The following is a 26,672-nucleotide window of genomic DNA, read 5'->3' on the forward strand; positions in this document are numbered from 1 at the left end:
ATTTTTTCTTCCATCACAAACAGGTCCCTGAAGTACAGAACAGAAACTCGGCAACTGACATAAACAATTTCAAACAATAATTTCATAAGACAAATTGCTCCATTTGGGCACCAAGATTCCTCTCCGAGGCTTTCCCCACTTGTTTATGTATTCCGTGGCGCAGAGCCATGCGTGAATTAAGCAGACAGCATGCACACGCCCGGGTGGCGGGAGGGGCCTGGGGAAAAGGATCTGCCATTTGACCTGCTTTCCTTGAAAGCGATTGCTGCGAGATCCGTGAGACAAAGGGACTCGGATTTATGCCGTCTTGTGTTCGCCCACTCATAGGGCGAGGTCACCAAATTTGGTGCCAGGAGACCTGAGTTCAAGTTCTGCTCTACCATGTCCTGTGTGTGATTTTGGGCAGGTCATTAACCCTTTCTGTACCTTAGTTTCCCATCTCTAAAAAGGAGACATTATTATCCCCACCTTTAGGGTAACTATGATGATCAAACTACGACCCCGCTAGCAGTGATAAATTACTACACAAATATTAATGAGGTCAATGTAGGCACCCATGAAAAGCTGAATGAGAATTGATAATAAAAAAGAATTAGAGTTTGGAACAAAGGTTGTATTTTATGAGGGCAAAGAAATTCTTCCCAAATTAAGAGGAGATTCTTCATTCCATGGGGGTGTGGTTCTTGAATATAGATTTAAGTTCTTTGGAGATTCTAAGTTAAGCTTGTGGTATGTACTATACCAGCATTTAGAGCATATATTGCCTTTTCTGATTATAAAACAAATGCACGTTCATTATAGGAAATTTGAAAAATGTATAAAATTTCAGGATGCAAAGTGAAATTAAAACAAATTCAAGTCTGCAGGGTAAGCAATGCCTGCTAATATTTTATCTTTTTTCTTCTGATTCACATGCATGTGCATGTATAGAAAATGTATCTACCCTACAATTCCTCAAGAATTAGGATTGTATTATTATATACACAATTCTGAAACCGCCTTCTTGCATCATAAACATCTTTGCATCTCATTCTCCTTTGAAAGCACCATATTTAATGTGCATGTTATATCCCATTTTCAATGTGTTTGGACACTTTCCTTTTGTTGGACATCTCAGGTTTTCCCCAATTTTTCTGTAGCATAGACACCACTGCAAAGAGAATCCTCAAAGATAAATTTTCAACTCCCTTATACTAAATATATACTATATGTACATATGCATATACACACATATAAATATAGGTATATTAAAATTATTTTAAGTGTTAGAAAATAATCTTGGCCCTACTGTTAGACACACGGTTTTGAAGCAACCAGACTTAACACTTGAGAAATCTTTCTGTCTCTGGAGGACGTTCTGTAGCATCAGGTTCTAATTTACGTGTTAAGAACAGAATCCTCCGCAAAGGGTGGTATTTCTACTAAGCCAAGGGTTTCTCTGCTATCTCTATGCCTCATTATGTCCTCTTCTCACAGCCAATAATGAGTGAGACATGCTGAATTTCCACCTCTCCAGTATAAGTCTTTCAGTCTTTTTTTTTTTTTTTTGAGACAGAGTCTCGCTCTGTTGCCTGGGCTAGAGTGAGTGCCGTGGCATCAGCCTAGCTCACAGCAACCTCAAACTCCTGGGCTCAAGCGATCCTGCTGCCTCAGCCTCCCGAGTAGCTGGGACTACAGGCATGCGCCACCATGCCCAGCTAATTTTTTCTATATATATATTTTAGCTGTCCATATAATTTCTTTCTATTTTTAGTAGAGACGGGGTCTTGCTCTTGCTCAGGCTGGTCTCTAACTCCTGACCTTGAGCGATCCTCCTGCCTCAGCCTCCCAGAGTGCTAGGATTACAGGCGTGAGCCACCATGCCCTGCCAAGTCTTTCAGTCTTGAAGCCAGTGCAGATAGCTACTATGCGAGAAGAAAGCTTTCAGCAGCGGAACCATTACGTTGAGAAAGAAACGGGGTTAAGTGCCAGGCTTCTGCCTCTCTAAGTGGACTGTTCGTGTTTCTCCTGGGCTGCACAATTTCTCTGGGGGACCTTGTGGTGAACTTGGTTGTGCAAGCCCAGAGACCAGAGTTCTAGTTCTTGATCTACTGAGTGACCTTGGCACAATTTCTTAACGTCTCTGAAACTCAGTCTGTATGACCAAATCTCACAGACTTGGCAGGAAAATACAAACATTAACTGATGTGATTTTTTGGTGGGGGAGGGGACGTTTAATGCACTATAGAAATATAAGGTGTTACAATTTAACAGACTGTTCCTACCAGCCGTCTATTCCCAAACCTTTGTTCTCTTTGGAGACAGCTCTTCTTTTTGGTTTTATTTTTAGACAGAACGGTATTTTCAATTATAGGAGAAGAGGATTTGGACTCTCAGTAGTGCCTGAAAATAAGCCACAAGCCTTACCTAATCCTTGTAGCCAGGGGTAACCTTGCTAAGACCCAGACAAGGCTTGGCACCTTCAGAAGCATACAAAGACCCGATCAAGGAAAAAAAAAAATCACACCTCTCTAGAGAACAAGAAGGACTAAAATGCCTTCTTCAAACATTTTCTTGAAAGTAAGAGAATAAGTGATGACATGTATATAAAGCATTTTATAGAATACAAGATAAATTTTAGGATGACAATAATTATCTTTATAACTCTTAAGCACAATCTAGGGTAAAAAGAAATAATAATGGCAGCAAATTTTAAGAGAGAATCATGAGAGGCTGATCATTGTTATTTTAGAATCAATAATGATATTTTATAACAACATAAAATTATTTTGAAACATAAATTAACATACCATAGCATAGTAATATAAACATTGAAATGAGAGCTAATATATAATTAATATGATGTGTGAATAAAACAGCTACCATTTACTGAGTACACAGTACTTGCACTGTGTCAGGCACTTTTTTTCCCTGCTTTTTCACTAAAGCCTCCAAAATTTCCAGTGAGGGAGGCATTCTTGTTCCCACATTTACGAATGAAGTAGAGTGCTGAGAGCTTACAAGCATGCACTCCAAGTTCATGCAACCACTGACAGTGGAGCCAGGATTGAACGCAAGTCAGCCAGACTGCGTGGCCCATACCACAATATACAAATTCAAATTTTCCAACATAAATTAGTATTAGGGGTTGTGGGTTTTCAGTCTCTTAGCTGAGAAGCAAGTTTTCTTGGCTGTAGTTTAAGTGTGAGCATGCTCTAGGATTGATGGGAATTTGAGAACTACTTAGACCTCCCAGGGACTCAGCCAACTCCTGATTTAGCTGCTCTCAGATACGGTATCTTTAGCTTGCTCGTGCCGCCATTGCTCCATGACTTAAAAATAAATAAGCAAAACACACGGCCAATTGATTTATTTTGAAAGTTATTCCTGATGATTATAGAAGATATAGGAGATACTAAATAAATATTCAAAATAAAGAATATAGGAAATAACATGAGAAAAATTAAAAATTACCCATAATTTCACCAGCCAGAGCTAATCACTCTGGGAGTGGGTCCTTTGAGGCTTTTTTAATGCATGTGCTATAGCACTTTTGGAACGTGTATGGTGTGCTTTGATTCCCAACTTTTTGGGTTTAAAATTTTTCAACTTTTAAAATACTTCTCTCTTTTTTTATTGCCTCATGGTGAAGAAATGAACCTGATATTTAGAAACTGTTGACGTTTCTGTGTGTGTGCGTGTATGTGTGTGCTGGGGGAGGGGGCTAAATTTAAAACTGTCATCTAATATTCTATAAAGCATAAAAGGTTTAAAGTGTATAATCAGATTAACTTTAGTATTCATGTCCTCTAAATCTTTGCTTAAATTTTTGTCTACTCGATTAAAGACTTACAGATATATGTTTTTTCCCCCACCATTATTATGATGTTGTCAATTTCTTATTATACTTTAGGCATAGCTAGAAATTACACAGATACCAATACATTCTTATTTTAAAAGATGCAAATGACAAAGAAAGCATAAGATCTTGCACTCTCTATACCCTTGAGTATCATTGTGAACAGTTTGAAGCTTTTTTTCTGTGTATTTACATATAAATAATTTTTAAAACAAATGAAAATGTTTTTTTAAAAAATCGCTGTTTAAAAAATTGTGTGTCTTGGAGATCTTTCCATGTCAGTTCACATAGAATTTTACCATTTCTTTTTTGCTTTGCATTGTATTTCATTGTATTGCATGATATGACTATATCATAACTTAATTAACTGCGTCCCTAGATGGATGTTTAGTTGTTTCCATCTTTTTTAGGTTGGGCATTATAAACTATGATGCAATGAAAATACCTATACATACAAGTACTTCTTTAGATCAGCTAGATACCTTGAGGTATCTTAGATGATGGTGAGGCTCATTTAAAAGTCAATGAAAATGGTAAAATTGTGTTTGTTAAGACTTTACAGATGTGGTTGCTTATCAACAGAGTATGTGGGCCTACATCTTCATACTTCATACTTGATATTATCAACATTTTAAAATTTTGACAATTTGAGGTTAAAAAGTGGTATCTTGGTCTTTCAGTTTGCATTTTCTTGAATGCTAGGAATTAAGTATATTTCATGTGCTTATTGACCATTTTTCCCCTTGAATTGCCTTTTTCTTAGGTTGTTTGCACTTAATCTTGTTGTTTACAGAAATCCTTCTAGTAATTTTGTCTCGAAAACACTCTCAAGTATTTTCTTTCAATCTGCTGTTTGCCTTTTAAATTTCTTTTGATGACTTTTTTTTTATGTAAAATTTTTAAGTGACCAAATATGTCCTTCTTTATTTTTGCCCTGGCCTTGGCGACATGCTTGGGAAGACTTGTCCCACTCTGAGATTATATCATTGCTCTCTGTTTTCTTTGAATATTTCATAGATTTCCTTAGTACTTTAATCTATATGGAATATATTTTAAGATATATTATAAAATATCTCAATTCATTTATTTCCAAATGGATAGTCAATTTTCCCAACAAACTTTCATTATGTATTTTGTTGTGGATTTGAACACCCACCATTATCAGAGGTTAAATCTATACATATATACATAAATATATATATGTATAGTGTATATATATGTGTGAATCTACACACACAATTCTGATCTGCTGGTAATATTTTTCTGTTTTATTGCTGATACTAATTACTAGATATTTCTTATATAACTATGTTTAATGTCTTAGGGCAAATCTCTTATTATTGTTGGTTTTCAAAACTTTCTTGAATTTTTTTTCTCACATAAACTGAGGTTTACATAGTCAAGTTTCATTTTAAGATCCTGGGATTTGGGGGGAATGGCATGTGTAATTTATAGATTAATTAGTACTAGAAACAAGTCACTTGATAAGTCACTGTTTGGGAAATCACAGACAATAACAGCAATTGGGTATACGTGTGGAGTTGTGGCCCAGAAAGAGGTATATTAAATCTACTGGGCAATATGTGTGTGTGTGTGGCAGGTGGAGTGGGGAGACAGGTGGGAGCTTTGATTACAATAGAGATAATTGTCACGGCACAATGGAACAAACAGGTTCATATCTGGCTTCTAGGTTGTTTAACACTTTTGAGCCTCAGCTTCTTCATTCAGAAGATGTGGTTAATCAGATTTGTCTCATAGCATTTCTGTAAGGATTAAATGAGATAATAGGAGTGCCCACAGATAATGGGTTCAATAACTCCTAGTCCTCTGTCCTTCTCCTTTGATGAGGTATCAGTCATATTTGGTAACAGGTGGTCCCCAAATAGCAGACCGCATGGAAGTTTCCAAAGGTATCAGGCAATTGTTGCTCATTTTCCTTTTCATTCTCTACTGAAAAGGTATGAAAGGCTCATTGAATACCAGTGACCATTGAGTAAGTACCCAAGGTAACTCTGAGTTAGTTCCACTGTGGGGGCAAACTTTCATCGCCAAATAGAAGTAGGCCTAAGATTAGGATTGGTACATTGTAAGTGCTCCAGAAATACTAGCTACCATCATGGATCATAAAGATTCAAACCCTCTTCTCACACTTAGGCATTTGCTCTAAATGATGAATAGCCTATAAAACAATCCAAAGGAAGAAAGATATTTTCTTTCCTTGTGTAAAGGATTTCATAGTAGTGTTATGCATAAAGGTTTTCATAGTAGTGCTATTTTTGATATAAAAATTATAACTGGCTTAATTTTCTAAAATAAGTGAAAATGTTTCAGTAAATTACTATACACTCACTTGGTGGAATATGATACAGTCTTTAAAACAAGAATTATGCTGCTATGTAGCAGTTTCCAAACTACTTACGATACTATGCTTACTGAAAAAAGGCTGAGAATGCATGTAATCTGATTATAACCTCATAAAAATCTTCATGCATCTGGACAAGGACAGGAAGGGAACACAAATAATAATGAAATTTAAAGTGTTGAGGAGACTATTGTTTAATTAATGCTGAATTTAACTTTCTTTGGAGCCTTTTCTGGAAGCTCTAGACAGGACAATAAGGCTCCAAAAAGAGTTGAATCCAGAATATGCTGTTCAACATCGAGCAGCAAAAAGTTCCTGGTGGGTCTTTACCTCAGACTGAAAAACCAGCCCAGCCAGTCATGAGGAAGACAAGATTGAATGGCTTCCTAAAGGGAGAATGTTTCTGGAAATTGGAAAGGCTGAACAGCTTATGGGGTATTTTCCAGTGATTTCACACCGTATGTGAAATGGGGATATTCCCTGGAACCACTTGACCACTTCTTAAGAGAAACAACTGAGTGATGCTTTTGCCCCACTTAAGAGGCCGAGGAAAAGGAGCAGATTGATCACATAAGTAGAAAATTTACTTATGTGGTCATTCAAGTTGGGGTGCGAGGTGAGAGGTGCTAATCAAGACATAACAAGTATTTGAGAGCCTAGGTATCCACTCATCATTGCTATACTCACCAGGTGACAGCTAAATTCCTACATGTGAGAGAACCCAATAAACACATTCTGCAATAGTGCAGTGGCTTAATTCACTTTGAATTCTATTGCTTCTCTAGTGTTCCAAGGTGGTTGAATACAGCAAATATCACAGTGATTGTACTGACAAGAGAAGTACTCCAGTAGTAGAAGGAGAGAATTTATCTTCCCTCACCACCAGGAGAAAAGTAAGACATTATTTTCCGTTCAGTGGTTCCAGAGGGCATTTTGCTGTGCTCTGGAAAAATAAAAGTCAGGAATCAGCCTTGTTTATCCTACACTACTGGGAATAAATGATACATTTTATTTTAATAAAATTTGGAGGCCCCTCTATGTTTTATCTAAGAATAATGATTAAAATCTGGTTAAGTAAAGTCTGATTTACTAGCTACTCTGGGAAAAAAATAAGCAGTACCTGCTTAATAAAATTGAAAATCTAAGTACTAAAATCATTAAGCTGGAAAACTATTATTTGGTTAATGGCTGCTGTTGTTATTAACCCTATTTATGTCCATCAAAACCTTTCAGCTGCTCCATGCTTCTCTCTTGTGCAATTCACATGCCAGCAGGTCCAGTAATCTATTCCCACATTGTGACTATGGATTTCTTTCTGTAAAAGAAGCCCTTAATGATTCTACAAAGATCTTTTTCTCATAGAGTCATGGGGACATGAAGACCATGAATCATTTTCCCAATATGGAAATGGAGAACCACTAAGCTGAGCTGACTTTCCCAAGGTCGTGGAGTTAGAGATAGGATCCCACCATGGCTCTGCCCACGGAACTGGGAAGGCAGGGACCTTGGAAACGCACCTGCTGGCTCCTCCTTCCCAGTCTGGACAGAGATGCAAGATATCTGTTCACTCTCCATTAGATTATTAGCAAAGTCTCGCTAATTAGATGGAAATAAAGGAGATGAAAGACATTATGCTCCAACATCTCCTATTCAATTTGGCTTTTTTGAAGCATGTAAAATTCTAACCCTGGGGTGGAGCACTTTGCTTCTGCCATGCACTTCTACTATTCTACAATTTAATCCAATTAGAGTAGAACCCATTCAATCTAGTTCAAGCCAATCTGACAAAATCTTACCGACTGTTTCTGTCATATACTGTAGCAGATAAAAGATGAATGCTACTCTTTCTAGTTTTACAGAATTTACACTTTTTTTTTAAAGGATCTCAGGTATACAGAATTGGATTAATCACAATCCTTGGTCCATGACACACTGTCACACTATCCTCATTAATCCATAAATGACCCTCATTTAATTATTTGCTTAATAATGAACATGCATGAAACTATGGCCTAACCTAAAAACCACATGAATAACCTGCTAGCCTGTGAGCTATGCCCTGTCTCCCCTTCTAGCTTCTCCCACCCTGCCACAACTCTGAATTTTGTATTCATATTCACTCCTCCCTTTTTAAATCTAGTTTTAACACACATATACTCATATGCTTAACAATAAACATATATTGTTTATTTTTATTGCTTTTGAATAGTCTTTGGGGAAAGAATAAAACATATTTGCTCAACATGTATTTAATGGATGCCTTCCTATACCAAGTACTGTTCTAGATGCTGGAGAATAAAAGTAGAGGAAACAAGCAAATAGTAAACAAGTGAAAAGTTTGGTGTGTTCAAGTGTGATAAGAGCTATGGAATAAACCAGGGCAGGAAGGTGGGGCTGGGATCTGCCATTGTGATTACGATGGTGGAGACAGCCATGGTCCGGGAGTAAATCTAGTACAGTCGGACTTGAGGAGAGAGCCATGGTCTCAAGCATGTGTCCTGAGCCAGATCTTGGATGCTCCTTTGGCTTTTAAAAAAGATTTTAAATTACCATTTAAGAATTAAAATGCATTCATCTTTTAAGTTCCAGCTAATTGTGTTTTCATACAGTAATGCTTTGATCAAGCATTTACAAAAATACTTAAGGCCATTCACTTGGAAAAACATCAAATCTTAGGAATGGAAGCAACTTCGGAGATGAACTAGTCAAAATCCTCTACTTGGAGATGACAAAAAAAAAGTGTAAAGAGGTCATTTAAATTGGAGACATATACATATATATTATATATTATGGGAAAGGCATTATTTTAGGTTAAATTATTTGTCCTAAGCTAGAAAACTAATTATTGGAGAAGGTAGGATCAGGGCCTGGGCTTCTCTTGAGCTCATGGTGGAAATTTCTTCAATAGTGCTCATTAGGGTAAAAATCTTGGGGACCAACCTGTTAGTCCAGCCTCAATTCCTAAGAGAGAAAATTCAGTCTCAGAGATGTTAAGGATCTAGTGTAAAGTAGGAATCAGTAGTCCTTTAGGTTATCTGAAAGATGGAGACTAGAGAAAGAACGGAGAGGGATGACCTCAGAATCCTGCTGAGATGACCCTAGCTTTCTCTGGAAGGACAAGCAAACACCTACAGGCACCAGAGGCCTGATTCTGGGTGCTACTGGGGCTAGAAGAACACGGTGTTGGTGTGTTCCACTACCTGATGTTCAGCCAAGTTCAGCCCCTGCTCTTGAGTGGCTGCTTTGCAATTATATTTGGTTTCTTTTAGCTGTAGCTCCAACTTCTAGAGCCCCTGCCTCCTGAGCACCAGCCTGCCTGCCGAGCTTATCTGGTCAGAGAACCAAAAGCGAAGCCCCACGTTCTTCCTCACTCCATAGGCTGGCTTGACTCCAGGGGCCCCAGGGGTCATTCCCATGGCACCCCCTCCCCATTGCCAGTCTTCCGATTTCATGCCTAAACTACAAGTTTTGCATTTTGGGGAGTCTTTGGGGACCCAGAATCTCAAAAGCTTGGTGGGATATTGGACGGAGTGGCAGAGTATTGATGAAAGACTGCTCAGGTGGCAGGTAGGATTCCCAAATAAAATCCAGGAGGCCCAGTGAAATTAGGACTTCAGATAAACTATGTCCCAAATATTGCTATATATGTATTTAAAAAATGAATCATTGTGTGAAATTCAAATTGAACTGGGCGTCCTATATTTTTATTTGCTAAATCTGACCACCTTGTGTTTGTGGGCGTGGGGGCGAGGTCATGGCAGTCACCAGAGTTTGCCTTTGCTGGGGCTGTTCAAGATGAGGACGTGGGGAGAAAACACACAGAAGCAAAACAAGCGTGATGGTTCTTTAGAGGTGAAATCCATTAATGGACCTCTCTCTGCTTTTGAGCCTTTGTGTATGAGGTGTGTGCGTGCATGTGTGTGTGTGTGTGTGTGTGTGCAAACCACATATGTATATGCCCTTGTGTTTTGTAAGACACGAGACTGATACTGAGAAAAATCGTTGACAGTGACAGTGATTATATTGAATGAATAGCAGTGAAAAGATGAAAAACTGTAAAAATGTGGTTAGTTTAAAAGTTACACAAATTATTGCATTTATGTAAACTGCCTACCCCTTATGCCCAACTGACACACAAACCAATCACAGTTCTGCTTGGTCACAGTCAATACCGATTTTCAGAGAACTATCAAATGTCACCAAACTTCGACATTTACAGATTATGTAACCAAGACCCAGACAGAGGAAGTGACCAACCGAGGATCCCACTGCATATTAATATTAATAATAGATCAATATTTTGTGAGGTATTTCTAAGGGCTGGCCATTGTTCTAAATGCTCTACTTGTATTATCCCATTTGCGTCTCACAATGACTCTGTAATCATCCTTATTATTCAGGTGCCTCAAGTGGAGGCACAGAGACTTATACAATAAGGTTCAAGGTCAGACAGCTAATAAGTAGAAGCAACAGCTAAAAACTCAGAACCATACACTCAATGCCCTCTCAGATAAGATGAGTTTATATCACTAAACATGTTCATATGTGGAAACTTTCAGTTTGCTGCTGCTGTATAATAATTTTGTCCTGTTAATCACAAGGTCACTCAAATATAGCGTCCAGAAAGTTGGTCAGACACAGTTGGCATCCAAGCAGTTATCTATTCACTTATAAACAAGCCCTGTCATAGCAAGTCCGTTGCTCTCATCAGAGAACAATTTAGCTGCATTTATTTTTTTAAATACGTTTAATGAAATACACAATACCAGTATCTACTATCAAAGCCAATATTTGCAACAAGACAAAAACTACCGTATGAGTTTACAGTTTGAGTTGCTCATTAAAGAGGAGAAGAAGGAGAAGAGAAGAACAAGAAGAAAACAGAGAGAGAGAGAAATCAAAATGAAGATGAGGAAAACGAGGCCCTTATTATCCATTTTTAGTGACAAAGTAAACAAACCGAGCTCTCTTAGAGAGAGGCCCTCTTGTTACCATGCTGCCAGCCAGACCTCACGCTGGTGCGGCTCCACTCATAATTATATCCAGAAAGAATAACCACCATCCTCAACATTACATTTTCTAAGTTTTTACATTCTGCTTGTTTTTTTTTTCCCCTGTCTTTCAAGAGACTATCAGTCCTTGCATCTCAGATGACCAAAACCACTTTGTCCTTTCCAGACGCCAGGTTGCCTGTTTATCAAAGATGAAGGATTAAGCACGCCTGCTTCTGCTTTGATATCATCTTTTCCCCAGCTACCCTTCCTTATGACATAAAATCCTGTACAAGCTTAAAAAGAAAAATGAGGCTGGAATTCTCTGAAGCTCCAAGAGAAGGGTCTGCAGGGTCTACCTGGGAGACCCCAGGACTACACAAATCTGCTAAGATGGGAATTACTGGCTGCACAAAAATTGCCTTCTCTCTCCTCTGTACTTTAGCTGAAGGAAGAATTCCTTTGATAAGTCTGTTTTGCAAGTCTACTATCAAGTACATCACCACATCCCTTTTAGAGACAAACCAGCCCCTCCCCACCCTCCCACATTAAACTGGCAAGAGAGTGAAATGAATGTAGCTTCATGCAAAACAAATCTACATCCTCTGTTCTTCAGAAAGGTGGCAGTGTTGCCTTGCAGTTTTAACCAAATTACAAAGCAGTGGTGAGGTCTCCAGTTGATTAACAGACCAACCACCTTACCACAGCATGGGAAGGGAAGGAAAGACGTAATCCACTGCTGGCCCGGCAGGCTGGCAACCTCGTCCTGGAGCTTCATGAGGTTTGTGCCAAAGCTCTTAAGTTTTCAACTTGCTTCAACAGTGCAGATCCTAAGAAAATCTCCAGTTGACCCCACAGACATCTAAAAACCAAGGGCCCCTAAGAAAGTCATGGATGACCCTTACTTTCCGGCATCCACCTTTTTCATTTTCGAACCATCCATCCCAAGTGAAACAGCTGGGTGGCCCTGTTTAGAAGGGCTAAGGAAAACTTAGGTTTAGCAAACTATGCCAGCGTCTTTCTAACACCTGTTATGCTCACATCACAGGTCTCATAAAGCTAATCCATCTCCTAAGTAGAAGTTCTGCCATTATTCAGTGGATTGTTACCACTCTTATCAAACCAACATTATACGCAGAGCTACTGAAAACTAATTTCAGAAGTCAAATGTCTCCTTGTCTAAATGTGGAGACCCACACACTGACGCCTTCCACGGGCGCGTGCACAAACCCTTCTTGAGGAGCAGTTAGAGTTCCCATCGCTCCCTTCTACTCACCTCCACTCAGCATCTTTTGAGAAGTTTCTCCATGTGCCACTAACACAGAAATTTGGGGGAAAATCCTCTGTTTATAAATATCAGATGGTTTGGGAAAAAATATTTGTGGCACTGGGCTTTCTTTTTTTTTTTTTTTCCTACAGTGATGTCATTTCAAATACTTGGTGTGCTCCAAATTTGCTATTTTTACTTCCCCCAAGTGACTTTTTTGGGAAATACATTTGTTTGGATTAGCTACATTTTAAGTGACCCCTGTACCTAATACACAGTGTCAGGTCCATCTTCTCAGCAAGTACAACTGATAACACACAGCTCCCAAGCTTGAAATCCCTTATTTGTTCATTTTCAAAGTCGCTCCTTTTGGACGTACCCCTCCAAAATTCCTATTCATAGATCCAGAGGAAAATAAAATAAAATAAAAAAGGATTGGCCTTTTCACAAACAAAAAACCACATTCAACAACTCAAAGCATTTACAACGGAAGACATTAAAAGGTCCCCAAAGTCAGATAAAGTTCTTCGCTTCCAAAACGTGCTTTTGGGGAACAAAGTTGAGCTAGCCACGGCGGGCTTTGAAACATTCGCTGGAAAGCAGTTCTAGAGTGGAGAATGGCAGCAGAGGAAAGTGTAAGAAGGAACGCTAAATGCCTTAGCCCTACCTGATCTGAACTTGCTCCTAATCAGCAAAGAATGCTCAGACCCCAGAAGTGTCATGTTGACAGGCTCAGGAAGCCGCTGGTCCCTTTGCCAGACGCCCCCTGTTTTCCACCAGGAACAGGCTCTCGGGAGCGCGGCTGACCGCAGCTAATAGCCCAGAATTCATCCAACTCTCGGTGAGCTCCCCTGGTTGGGAGTACAGTGGCCGCCAGTGTCCCCAGAATACTGGCGCCTCCCCCCTCGCCGCGCGGGGCTAATTAACTCTTAGCCGGCAGGACCCTCCTCCTCCTCGGAGGTTGGCCAGGAGCAGCGGCATCCCAGGCGTTCCTGGCTGATGTCATAGGCTGCCCACGGTTGCGGAGTATCACCACCACGCCTTTATGAAGGTCCCAAGTTTGCTATCTGATACTCTTTACTACTGACAGGCGCGCAGCCAATCAGGAGCGGCGAGCGGCCGGGGCCCTGCGGCGGCCGGCGAGGGCTCGGAGCCGGCTCTTAACTCTTTGCAGCGGGCCGAGCGCCGCCGGGCGCGCCGCGCGGGAGGGCGGCAGGGCCGGGTCGGGGGTCGGGGGTCCGGGCCAGGGGCCGAGCTGAGAGCCGACGCGCAAAGGACAGAAGAAAGGGCTGCGACGCCGCGGCGGGCTTGCAGGTGGCGCGCTCGCGGGCTCCCGGGCTGGGTGTGCGCGGCGCGACTTCCCCGCCCGGCTCCTGCCCGCAGGGGACGCGGCGCCGGGATCGCGCTGCAGCCGCGGCGATGCTGCGCCCAGACGTGCGCGCCCGAGGGACGGTCCACGCGGGGCTCTTTGGACACAAGCCGGACCCCCTGAAAAGAAGCAAAGCTTCCAACCGACCGGACCCCCTACATTCCCTCCGCTCTGTTTGAGGGGCTCAGTGCACAGACAGGGACGATTACACGTCTCGCAGCTCCACTATCAGACTTGGATACATTTCCACGGAGAAAATGGAAAGCCTTTCACTTTTCTGGGATAAGGTTTTTTGGCACAAATCTGACTCAATCTGTCTGGAGATCCAGCCGGGACACAATGCTCCCTCCCCACCCCCCGCCGGGAACGGCGGAGGCGGGGGAAGCTTCACGAGCCAAACACCCTATTGGGCTCTAACCAGGGAGGGGCTCTGCAGCAGGGGGCATGTCAGAGCTTCGGCTGGGCTGAGCTTGGAAAGGTTCAAGGCTTCTCCTGCGAGTGAGTCCCTCCTCGGCGGAGCATCCATTCCATATCCAACAGGGAGTTAATGCACGTTCAGAATGGGCCAGGCGTTAATAGGAACATCAGTAAATTAAACAAAGACCCTGCTCTCGAGATGCTAGCTTAATAGTTGGCAGCACAGAAAATAAAAGCCACGCTATATACGTACATAATATGGGTTTAATTTGTTTACAACCTCATATGCACGTGGGCCCTCTGGTGTCATCTATTAAGTACATACCTGCCTACGTCTCAGTACGCTGAACACTGAAAAGATTGGCTGGTTGGTGACGGATGGAGACCTGATGTGACAATAGTTCATGGGGACAACCTGTGATGCCCTGAGTCCAGGCCTCTGCCGCCATCCTCTGCTGCGGAAGACACTTCAGGATGGTCACTCTTGAGCTCGCGCTTTGGATCTGACCAGGTCGCTTCTGTAAATAAGGTCTTCAGAAACAGACAACTTGCTTCCTGGTGTGGCAGGGCAGAGACGGAGCAATCCAGCCCACGTTCCTCTTGGGCACCGCGTCCGGCAGGCCGGTTCCCAGGCTGGTTAGGTGTATAGGAGCGTCGCGGTGACTACGTAACATTCCCATACACCGTGTATTACTTTCCTGCTCCTGCTCTAACACATTACCACACATTTAGTGGCTTAAAACAACCCAGATTTATTATCTTGCCGTTCTGGAGGGCAGAAGTCCGCAATGGGTCCCAGTGGGTCAGAATCAAGGCGTCAGCAGGGGAGGCTCCTGGGGAGCCCTGCTTCTCTGCCCTGCCCAGCTTCTAGAGGCCTCCCGTGGTCTTTGGCTGGTAGCCCCTTCCTCTATTTTCAAGGCCAGCAATTGTGGGTCAACGTATTATCACATTTTATAGCTTTATAACACCCCTTCCCCACTTTCTGCACCCTTCTTCCACCTTAACCGTATTGTAAGGATAAACATCTTAATTGTAAGATCAGCTAATTACTGTCCTTAATTCTCTCTGTTACCTTAATTCCCCTTTGCCACCGCATGTAACACAGTCACAGATTCCCGGGATTAGGATGCAAACCTGCAGAGACAGGGCATTATTCTGCCTGCCACACAGAAAGATCCCCCCTCCCTCACATCTCCCTGTTGCTCAGTCCAGCCCCAGCCTCCTGGTCTTCAACGCCAGGAGGTGAAGCGGGGTTGGGGGGCTGGGGGAGGTCCAGGCATGCGCACCCACAGAGCCTGGAAGAATTCCCCCCAGCTTGGAGATGTGTGTGGCAGGGAGGTCCTCTGCGGGGAAGAGATTGGTGGGATAAGGAATATTGCAAAATTATCTGAGTAAAGAAAACTATTTTGAGCAACATAAAAAAAGAAAAAAAAGCGAAAGCCAAACAGATTTTTATCCTGAAGGCTTTGGGGCTGAGAAGAGATACATGGCAACTCAGCAGAGAATTATTTTTTCAGTGAAAGTTGGGATGAAATCAGCTGCAGCCAGCATTGAATGTAAGGGTTTGCATGACCTGGATGAGTCGGACGAGAGTAAGTTGTTTTCCCTCTGCAGGCCCAGGAGTGTCTCTCTCTCTCTCTCTCTCTCTCTCTCTGTATGTGTGTGTGTGTGTGTGTGTGTGTGTGTGTGTAGGGGAGCATAGTTTCTTTCTCTGGGTGAATTTGGGGAATGCTGGTAACCACGGCCCTCCTCAATTTTCCCATCGTCGTGTGGAGCTGCTGACATTTGTCCTCTGAGATTTAAACCCCCTATGGCTTGGAATATCTCTGAATGTAAATATGCTCATATAGAAGTTCATCCTTTCCCTGTCTCTAGTCAAACCCACATGTTTTGGGGGGTGGAATTTGGAGAGGATGTTCCCGAGGAGACCAGAGCTCCCAAGCTGCTGTGCCTCTCGAGGCCACCAGGCTCCATCCTGCAATTCCACCGCGTCGGCAGCGCTTCTCCCATGCCTCGCCACCCTGTCACCTTCTGTCCTGGGGCCTAGAGTGAGGAGTGCGAAGTAAAGAAGAGACATGAGCCGATATCCTGGAGTGAGTTAGTAAAGTCCTCTGAAACACTCAGTATCTTATCTGTAAAATGGAGTTAGAAATATTTACTTCCCAGGAGAGCCGGGACGTTTAAATGAAATAATACATTTGGAGTGCCCAGAACCACTTTTCCTGGCATGTTTTAGGCCTCTTTCCTTCCTCTTCCCCCACCATCTGCAGGCATCCATGGTGACCCCAAGAGGTCCTGCACCCTTCCCCTTAGTTGTGGCTTTCTGTACTTTGGCGTTAGTTATCTGTGGCTGTGTAACAAATCACCACCACAAATTTAGCAGCTTAAAGCAACACTCCCATTTGTTATCTCATGGTTTCCATGGTTAGGAGTCCAGGCGTGGCTTGTCTGGGGACTCCACTCGAGGTCTCACAAGCCTGCAGTCAAGGTGCCGGCTGGGCTGGCAGACTCTCAAGAGGCTTGGTGTCTTCTTCCAAGCTTACTGGTTGTTGGTGAAATTCAGTTCTTTGCTGCTCTAGAACCCATAATGGCTCGCTTCCCCAAGGCCAGCAAAGCATGTCTCTCTTCAGCAAGACCAAAGCCCTCTTTGAAAGGGCTCCCTTGATTGGGTCAAACCCACCGAGGATGATCTCTCTTTTGATTAACTCAAAGTCATATTAATTAGGAACTTTAATTATATTTTCAAAATCCCTCTGTCTTTGCCAAATAATATAACCTAGTCATAGCAATGCTTCCATCACATTTACCCGTCTGTCCCATGCTGAAGCGGAGAGGATTATACAAGGGTGTCACTCACTGGGGAGGTCACCTTAGAATTCTGTCTTCCACAAGAGTGGTCCTAGCTTCCCACCAAAATGGGAGTGATTGTGCCTGTAGGTAGGAGTCCAGAGCACAGCACAAGGTAGTCAGCTTGAACTCTGACCCCTTACAGACCTCCTTTCCCAGGGGCAGCATGAGGTCAGTCGTTGGGTCCCAGACAGGGCAAAGGGTGGTGAGCAGAGGGACAGCTCACCTATGTTGGCTTCAGGACCTCCAGTCCTCCCCACTGAAGAGGCCCCTTCTTAGCACAGTCCCCTCACCCCACTGAGGTCATCACTGCCTTTATGGGTCTCATGCTCTTCTTGTCCTCAGTGCCTGTTCCTGGCATCACCTCTTGGCTATTTTCTTTTGCATGTTTGATGGATAAGCAACTTCAAGGGAGCATTTGTTCCTCTTTCATCCATTCATTGAAAATGCATCTAGGGATGTGTGTGAGTCACTGTGGCAAGTGCCCTGGTAGGCACACAGCACAGAGACAGGTTTGCAAACTCTACTGACCCAAGTGGGCCAGAGATAAGAGAAAATGTGCGTGGGAGTGGGGGTTGCAGGCAACAAACTGGACAACAGCTGGCTTGTCCGCGTGGGGCAGCCATGACCTAGCTCTAGGTAACATAGCCATGTGGGAGGGAATATGGACCCTCATTGTCATACCCTCCTATTGCTCAAATAAACAGGAAATCCAGTTTGTAATGTTAAATGTATTGGCTTTTTAAAATGTGAACAAACTATAAGTAATTAAAAAATATTTTAAGACACTATCAGTCAATCAGGGACAGACCCAGATTGTGGGATCTGGGCCTTATACAATTTGAGGGCCCTTTAAAAAGTTAATGCAAATCTATAGACACGATCTTTAGTGTAAGAATGACTATTTACAGAGGATGAGAAATGAAATGACAACTAACTGCAGCATGGAGGATTCAGTTCCTTTATACAATGATCCTTTAGTCAGTTGGCCTGAGATGGTAATGTAGAAATGCTTCCTAATTGCATCCTGGCTTTCCCTTTCTGCCTGGAACTCTCTACAACTCCCAGCTACTCCCAGCACTTGCAGGCTGGGGCAAGCGTGTGTGTGTTTGAAGCGGGGAAGGTCGTGGAGCTTAAGCTTCATTAACTTCATGGTCAGTCCATCTCTGGAGCTATTAGCACAGGTCTGCAAGCTGAGTGAGGCTCCTCTGGCACTGCTTTGTCACCTCTGCTGTGACATTTACCTTCTAATCTCCAAGAGGTTCCATCTGGGCTCCAGGAGGAAGGATGAAATCTGTACTACCAAGTTACCTATTTGAGGAATTAATTATCTTTTAAGAAATGCAGCCTCAGCCTCTCAATTTCTTTCAATTCCAGCAATATTATTAAGTACAGACTGTGTTCCAGTAACACAGGGAACATAAAAATAGAGCAGATCTGGTCTAGGACCTCTGGGGACTAAGAATACAGTGATGGGATCATCCACAAAGTCCCAACCGACCAAAAATTCAGTGTCATTATTCCACTAGTTCATGTAAAGACATCTCAGCTGGAACTTGTGTTAGCCACACTGCTAATATAACCTGCTTTTTTTCATGAGAGTGAATATAAAAAGACTTTTGCTTAATTTAAACAAAGACTTAAAGTTAAACAACGTAAAGAAAGTAGCTTCAGTTGTAGGGATCTGTCACAGCCCCTTCTCCGCCTGCCAGCCAGCAGTGCTGTTGACCCTTTCTTTCTCTGCACTTCTCCATCCTAGCTCCTGCCCAAGAAAAGAATATACAATTTACTCATCCAGATTTAAAGCCATGGGGTTGAGCCACATTTACTGGAAGGCAGGGTCGCTATGTTGCTTTTCTTTGTCTTCATGTGTCTTTTTTACTCTGACTTTAAGACAGTGGAGAGAGGCATAGACCAGAAAGGATGTGCATACATTGTAACAGCGTGTGACTCCATCCCTCCTGTTGTTCCAGCGCCATTCTTGCCTTTAGGTTGCATGACATAGGGGTATCGCTCAAGCTAGTTTGAGCTGGATTCATGCAGTGACAGTGTTCTGGGGGTCCAAGGTGTATCTGAGGGGGCTGTCTCATTGCTGTCACCTGCTTGCCACAGAGAATATGGATGATGGAGAAGTGTGTTGCACAGAGATGAACTCTTAGTTGCCATTCAGTCTTGGGTAGGTGCAATTTTCATGGTGCAAATTCTTCTACTGTACTTGTCTTTTTCTGTGCTTGGAGGGTACCAAGAGGAGCAAGGATCACCTAGTTGTCCAACAGACACTTATCAGTCTTTCTAGGTTCTCCTGAGATTGAACATTGTGATTCTTTCCTCCCTCCCAAAACTCCTTCCAAAAAGTTTCTATCTGAAACTTTTCTCTTGTGCTCTAGACCCTTTTATCCAAATGCCTTCTCCACTTGAATCTCCCAAAAGATCTTTGAAAACTACAAGTGCAAAATGAAAGTTAGCACTTCCTTGTCACCGAGTTTCCCTTCAAACCTACTCCTTTTCCTGCACTTCCTTTCCTCTCCTTTCCTGCTTATTCCAATGAGTGGGAAAAGTATCCACCTAATTTCTGGCTTGGGACTGGTCTACAATCCACATTCTTGCATTCTCTTCATCCTCAATCTACCATTATGCCATATCCATTCTCCTCCCTAAATACATCTTGAATGAAATGTACTTCCTTTTATTTATCACTAATGCCTCTTCCTTCCTTCCAGGCCTTGATGATTTTTCCCCTGGTTTATCACATGTGTCTCTTGAGTGGGCTCCTTCCTCCTAGACTTTTCCTGCTTCAATCCATCTTCCATGTTGTCATCAAAGTGATATTTCTAAATCATAAGCCAGATCTTGTTGCTTCCTTCCTAAACCCTTCTTTGGCTCCCTAGTGCCAAGGGATCATGTCCACACTACTAAGTATGACATAGAAAGCTCCAAGTACTTTGGCCCCTGTCAACTTCTCCTACTTCATTTTTTGCCCTTTCTTCCCAGCTTCATGCTTTACATATTAGCAATAACAAACAATTTTAAAAAACACAGTGGGGGCCTTTCTCTCTATCTCTTCTTTACCTAAGATGTTTCTTTTGCCTGGAGTGTCTTTCTTCCCCTCTCTGTCTAAAGTCATTCTATTTATGCTTCAAAAACCATCTCAGACTTTGTCTTATTCAGGAACTCTTCCTGACAGCCCAGGCAGACAGTTAATTACACCCTCCTTGTTTTGCTATTTTCTTATCTTGTATATATTTGCATTATTGCATTTGTCAAAGAGTATTGTCAATGACTTTTTAACGTAAAAATTCCTTTACTAGTTTGTAGGCTATTAGGGAACTGGAATACCGTTTTCATTTATGTCTGTGACCCACTATCTATTTTCCTTTTAATCCTATTTTGTTAATTTCCTATGTTACTCATCCCATGATAAACTGCCCTTGGACATACTTTACATTTGAATTATTATATACAGGCTAATGTTTCTTGTCTTTTATCTTTTCTTCTGCAAATAGATGTACACTTGAGGGCTTTGGCTACATCATACATTCTTTGAATCCACCAAGGAATCTTATACGGTGGCTTTCAAAAGTAGTTGCCCAACAGGGGTTGCTTGTGTGATGCCTGGGTGTAGAGACTGTTTTGTTCTGATTCACTCCATTCAGGGCCTGGTACCACACTATGCACTCTTCTGGTTCATAAAGTGTGATCTGGGAGTTTGCTTTCTCTTCTCAATTTTTTTTTTTTTTTTTTTGGTGCAACTGGTCACATTTTGTTTCCTGACTCCTCCCTTTGCCTTGTTTGCAAGCCATCTCCTCCGCTCCCCAGAAAACAGAATGGAGGCCCATAAATCCCTGACCTGCTTCAGGTGACCTTGCAAATCATTCGTGCCTCGTCTCATTAACCCAGGATGCCTATTATGGCTAAGGAATGGTGAAGGGCCAGCCCCATGTGCAGCGAGAGTGGGGAGGGCTGGCAGGACTGTTTAGTGGACAACACTCCCTCAGAGCTTCCTAAGCCTCTTCACCTCACCCCACACTTCCAGGGCCGTGAGTCAGGGAGGGCAGCTCTCAGGCCTAGGGGACACTGTCTGGGCAGGATATATGGCTCTCTCTGAAAACAACATGGCCCATTCAGGAGTTAGAACAGATGAGCTAAAAACCTACATTTGATTGTTAAAACTAGTACATTCCAAGTGAGAATGTCTGAAAAATTCCAAGTGCTATTAAAATGATAACAGTAAAGAATATTCATGGTGGGAGGCTTTTTCACCAGCGATACCCTCAGGAAGCTGTCTCAGGAACCCAGTGTTCAGTAGAAGGAGACTTAAAAAAAAATCATTCAGTCCAGCAAATGGCCAAGGGATGTTCAGAGCCACTGAATTCTGAAGCAAAATTCGTTTTTGTGAATAAGATTTGAACAGATACGCTAGTTTTATAGAAATTGACTTGGGCATTCCTCAGGCTTAAACCTACGTGATGTTCAGGCAGCAGCTGGCCACCCCAGGCTGTCTTATGTAACCCCCTTGATGAGGATCTTTCTGTTTTACAGTTGTGCTGTTTTCACCCTTCTTTTTCCCAAAGTCATATGTACTTTTAACTGTTTAAAGCCCTTTCGTGTGTACTTTCCTCTGATGGCCTCCTTGCAATCCAGGGAAGGATTTAAGATACTTTTGACCATTAAAGAAATTGCTAATGGAGAGAGCTCACTGATTTACCAAAAGCAGCCCCTCTAGTTAGAGACAGAGCTCATCCCGGGTCTTGGGTCTCAAGGCTTCTGTGTGACTGTTCTTTTCACAAGCTCATGGGGCCTCTGATTTGACAGGTGACTGAGAAGCCTGCTCGGGTTTCCCTCTCTGGGTAGCCACGTGCCCTGCCGGAATCACTGCCTGTCTGGGATAGGCAGTTTTTTTTCTTTTTTTTATTCCCCTGGGTGGTCGGCATTCATGTCAAGGGAAATTTAAACATCTCTAAGTTGCTTCCTGGCTCATGCAGTCTTTTCTTACAGTACGTTGCCAATTCCTGAGTTTTTTTTTTTTTTTTTTGGAAAAATCTTTATTACGAACTGACCTTGGTACTGACCCATTCCATAAAAAAAAAACTGAGGATTTTGTTACATTATCATTTAAAACTAAAGAACAGTAATTGTGTGTCTAAGGCTTTCAAGAGTTGAGTCTAGGATATCTTCCAGCGTGTTTGACAGAAAATTTGTTAAAAATGACCAAATGAGAATCCTAGAAGGTCCAATAAAATGTGCATGACTACAGATGGTTTGGGTTTGGAAGGACAGTTATTGAAACACCTAGCCATTGGTGGGGTAGTTCTTCATCTTATATGCAGGGTCTATACTAGCAGAAAGGGTAGTTATGGCAAAGGGTGTGGGTTATGGAGCCAGGCCCCCAGGTGCAATTCCTTGGCTCTGCATTTTATTACCTCTGTGACCTTGGGACAGTTACTTAACCTCTACCTAGCTCATAGGTTACACAGAGAATTCAATGGGCAAATACATATAAAGCACTCAGGACAGAGCCTGGAACATGGTAAATTCCCCAAAATAAGAGCCATAATGATTTTAACGATGATGGTGGTGGTGACAGTAATGATGATGCTAGAATGCACAAGTGTCAACCAACACAGTCATGGACAAAGCTACAGTGCAGAGAAAAATGTTATATATTTTAAAGTGCTCCACAAATGCTACCTATGTAGAGTCTGTAATGATAATTCTTTGGGAAATAATAATTATTATTTTTTTGTGGTAAAACTGCCAGAGCAATTCCAAACCAGTGATAAGTTCAACGTCCTTTAAACAGTGTCCTGTTACATCAGAGCAAACTGTCCTTGCATGAAATCAGCGCCTTGCAGCTGACGTGGCTGACGCGGTGGGGAGGGGCAGGGGGTGCGGCCGTTGCCAGGGATGCTGCAGTCAGACCCCCCAAGTTTGGATTAGCTGGCATCTGAGTTTTTTCTGAAGATTTCACTGGAAATATAAATGTGGAATGGTGCATGCTTAAGTTAATTATAATAACGGAAGCAATTGCATTCAGTTTTGAGGCATTTAGACTTTGGAAGTTTTGTTTTTAAGCTGTATTTGAAAAGAAAAAACCCCGTAGACTACTATCTGCTTGGGCAGAACTTTACGAAGCTAGAGCTAATAATTCTAAAGGTTCTGTGTATGCCCTTCTCCCCCCCTTTGGCTTTTTGGTCAGTGATTTTGAAGATAGATGTATTAAATCCACCACACCTGCCAGAGAATGCAGCCAAGTGGTAAATGCTGATGGATACCTCTGTCTGCAAAGGTTTTCTGAAACTGAGCTATAGCATACATGTTCGTGTGTATATATTTATATATACAGACATGAACACAACATCAGCTGACACTAGGTGAATGCTTACTATGTGCTAGGAATCTGAATGGTTGTATTATCTCATTTAATACTCACACTAACCTTAGGAAGTAGGTAGGATTTTCATTCCTGTCTTACAGGTAGGGAAATTGAGGTTCAGCGAGAGTACCATCCTTAGGCCAAGGCACGCAGGGCCTCCACCCCAGATGCCACATCTCAGGGACACCCCTGTGCTTTGGAGTGCCTCCCTTGGCATTTTCTAAGTTTTCCTGTGGTGCCTGGGAACTGTGGAGGTCAGAGGTAGCGTCTGGGCCAGGTGCTCTGAACCCACGTCAGATAGGGTGGGCCCTGCCCCTTGGCCTGTGTTTCTCCCCTCAGGGCACTTTCCAATCCTCTACCCCATCTGGTGGGGTCAAGCAGATGCCCAGAACCTGAGCCCGGTGCGTTGTCCTGGGGCTTCCTGACCAGACTTAGTCCCAGGAAGGCAGCCTTATGAGCCGCTACCTACCCCTGTGTTGTTTCTTCTGTGGGATCTCGAGATTGGGCTTCCAGGAGAGTGCTGACATGCTGATTTTGAGTAACTCAAATTATTTATGTAGACAGGAGTCCTGCAAAACAGTGTTTGCCCAAAGCCCTCACACCTTCTATTAATCCGAGCAGCCCAGCTTAGAGAGGTGGAGCAATTTCACTAAGGTTATCTGGCTGGGTAAGTAGCAGGGCTGGCATTTGACCTCAGGTATGTCTGAAGCACTCACACATTTGTTCTTTATGTTTAAAGGTATTAGTAGTTGTGATCTTCATATGTAAATTTTGTAACAATAATCAATCCTCTCAACAATATTTGGTAAGTCTTTTACGTGCAGAGTGACCAAACAACCCTTCCACAATTTTCGTTGGTCTGTGACCACTTTCCATGATAGGCTTACCTTACGTAAGAGTGTGAATTTAATAGTCTGTACAGGTTTATTATAGGACAGAACTTCCTAGGAGCAAATGAATGACTCGAATTGATACTATGACAGCAGCTACGAAGCTGTTCATCACTGGTGCAGCCTGATCCTTGAAGCTGCATTGATGGAATTTAGAAACAGTCTCTTTAGCTGGAAATGACACCACATCTGGGGACACAGCAAAAGCATTTCTAACGTCTGACCAAAGTATCACCAAAGAGAAAGAGTGAGAGAGATGGGAAAAAATTTTTGCAAACATTCATGACTATGGAATTAAAAAAAATACTGATGTTATTTGTTTAGTAAAGATGATAACTCACTTCAACATCACACAGAATGAAATGCCTTTAAGCAGATAATAAGCACAGCATGTTCTTTATGATAATGCCAACAATAAAACTGGAAGGTTTTACTCTTTGTTATTTGTCGGGTCGACTGGACAAATAATTTTTCTACATGCTGGGACTGGAAAAAAGTTCTTTTATTTTCTTTCTGCTTCTTATAAATAAAAACAGCATAGAGCTGGTAAATTTATCTTCATGCACTTTGCACTGTTAAAGCAACATGGGCTGGCATTGGCCCAGACGTTGCAAAGTTTGCAGCATGGAGGGGACACATCAGTTCTTATTTTCTGTTAAGGTTGCACGGAAGCTTTGCTTTAGCTCATGACAATGGTAGAATTTGGTTTTGTAAATGTTTTTCCTGATGTATATCCTAAACTCATTTATTTCTCTTTATCTTCAGCCGCCATGTCAGACCACATTAGCGCGCATTTCTTACGTAGGTGGTGGAATCACTGCCGAACATTCCCCCAGCCACCGAGCTTGCTCTCTGAAGTCCATTCTCCACACAGCAGCCAGAAGGACCTTTTTAACATAACTCAGTTCCAGCTACTCTCTTGCTTAAAACTCTCCCGTGGCTTCCAGATGCCCTTAGAATGAAACCAAACGCCTTATCAGGGCTCTTGTGGCTGTCTCTGGACAGCTTCACTCTGCCCCTCTGCACCTTCCTCCTTCGCCTCTGTCCCACTCTTCACCCCGGGGGGCGCCGGGCGAGGTTGACCGATATGACCCACATTCATAGACTCCTTTGCCCTCTGGCTTCTGCGTGTGTCCAGCTAATGGGGATCTCTGGCAGGGGTTGGAGGGAGTGGAGGGTAAGGTCAGGGCATTTGTTTCCAGGGTCCCCATCAGGCTCCCAGCAAGAAGTCCCCTCTATTCAGCCCCCCTCCATGTGTGTCCCCGTGACCACTCTCTCCTCGTCCTTCAGTGCTAGGAGCGGTCAGGGGTCCTGCTTTCCCAGCCCTGCCAGGATCGTACTTTGCTTTGTGGTTTCCCTACTCCACTCAACATCCTTGTAAATATTTTTAAATTCAATATTGGACCTCCATTTGCTCAATTTTCCGGTCCCCTCTGCTCCTTACTGTCTTCAAAGTCCCCTGAAGGCTGGCACCTCCCCGCCCTGCCAACCTCACTTCAGGCTCCGCTCTCCCTCTGCACACACCCCGCAACCATTTGCCGTGCTTGTTGCCTGGAATGTCCGGCCCCCAGAGCTTTGCACACCTGGTCTCTGTTCACAGACCTAGCATCTTCACAGAAGGGACTGCTCTGGCCTTTCTGTCTCACACAGTGCCCTCCTCCCAAACACTTTTATCCATTTCATTCTCTTCAAGTCCCTTATCGTTAAAATTATCTCATTTAGTTATCTATTTGGGTTTTTTTCCCTGTGTCCATTACTGGAATGTGAATAGGAACCTCGATTCTCTTGTGCCCCTTTGTAACCTCAGTGCCTAGAACTGTGCCTTCCCCATAGCAGGTGCTCGGGAAGCAGTTACTAAGCATTTGTTGAATAAATCTGGTCCGATCACCTCATTTTGAAGATGAAGCTGAGACCCATGGAAACGGACTCATTTGCTCAAGTGCTCACCTGAGGACGCGAGCTGGGGTTTCTGTGACCCAGGGATGGGTCCCAGGTTTTGGGTTCCTGTGTCATTTGTGTCCTGTATTTTTTGTAGAAAGGGGCCTCTCTCCTTTACTTTCTATTTACTGACTATGCATTTTTAATAGGATCAGTAATTTCTTGTAAAGCATGCACTTTTTAAACCTGCATTTCCCCCCAATCTCTCTTTATTCTCACTCCTTCTCTTTTTTCTTTTACCCATCTATCTCCCATGTCTTCTTATAGCTATGACCCGTTGGCTGAGAGTTAATGTTTAGGTAATGACTTAGGAAAACCATGTCAGTATCAGAAAGAAACTGAGGAGGTCAAGACTGCAGGGATCTTCAAGGGAATCAGGC

At 42.8% G+C, this 26,672-nt stretch overlaps 1 protein-coding gene across 1 annotated transcript in view; it reads right to left on the reverse strand.

The window, feature by feature from the left end:
• MYOCD (myocardin) overlaps positions 1 to 13,472 on the reverse strand; it is a 90,826-nt gene extending 77,354 nt beyond the window's left edge. Inside the window, exon 1 of the mRNA XM_045526941.1 lies at positions 13,126 to 13,472. Coding sequence (XP_045382897.1) covers positions 13,126 to 13,180 — 55 coding nt within the window. The 5' untranslated portion in view covers positions 13,181 to 13,472. The remainder of the gene's footprint in view (positions 1 to 13,125) is intronic.
• Positions 13,473 to 26,672: the final 13,200 nt, after the last annotated feature.

This window comes from Lemur catta, chromosome 15, assembly GCF_020740605.2.
Source record: "Lemur catta isolate mLemCat1 chromosome 15, mLemCat1.pri, whole genome shotgun sequence".
Lineage (NCBI taxonomy): Eukaryota > Metazoa > Chordata > Mammalia > Primates > Lemuridae > Lemur > Lemur catta.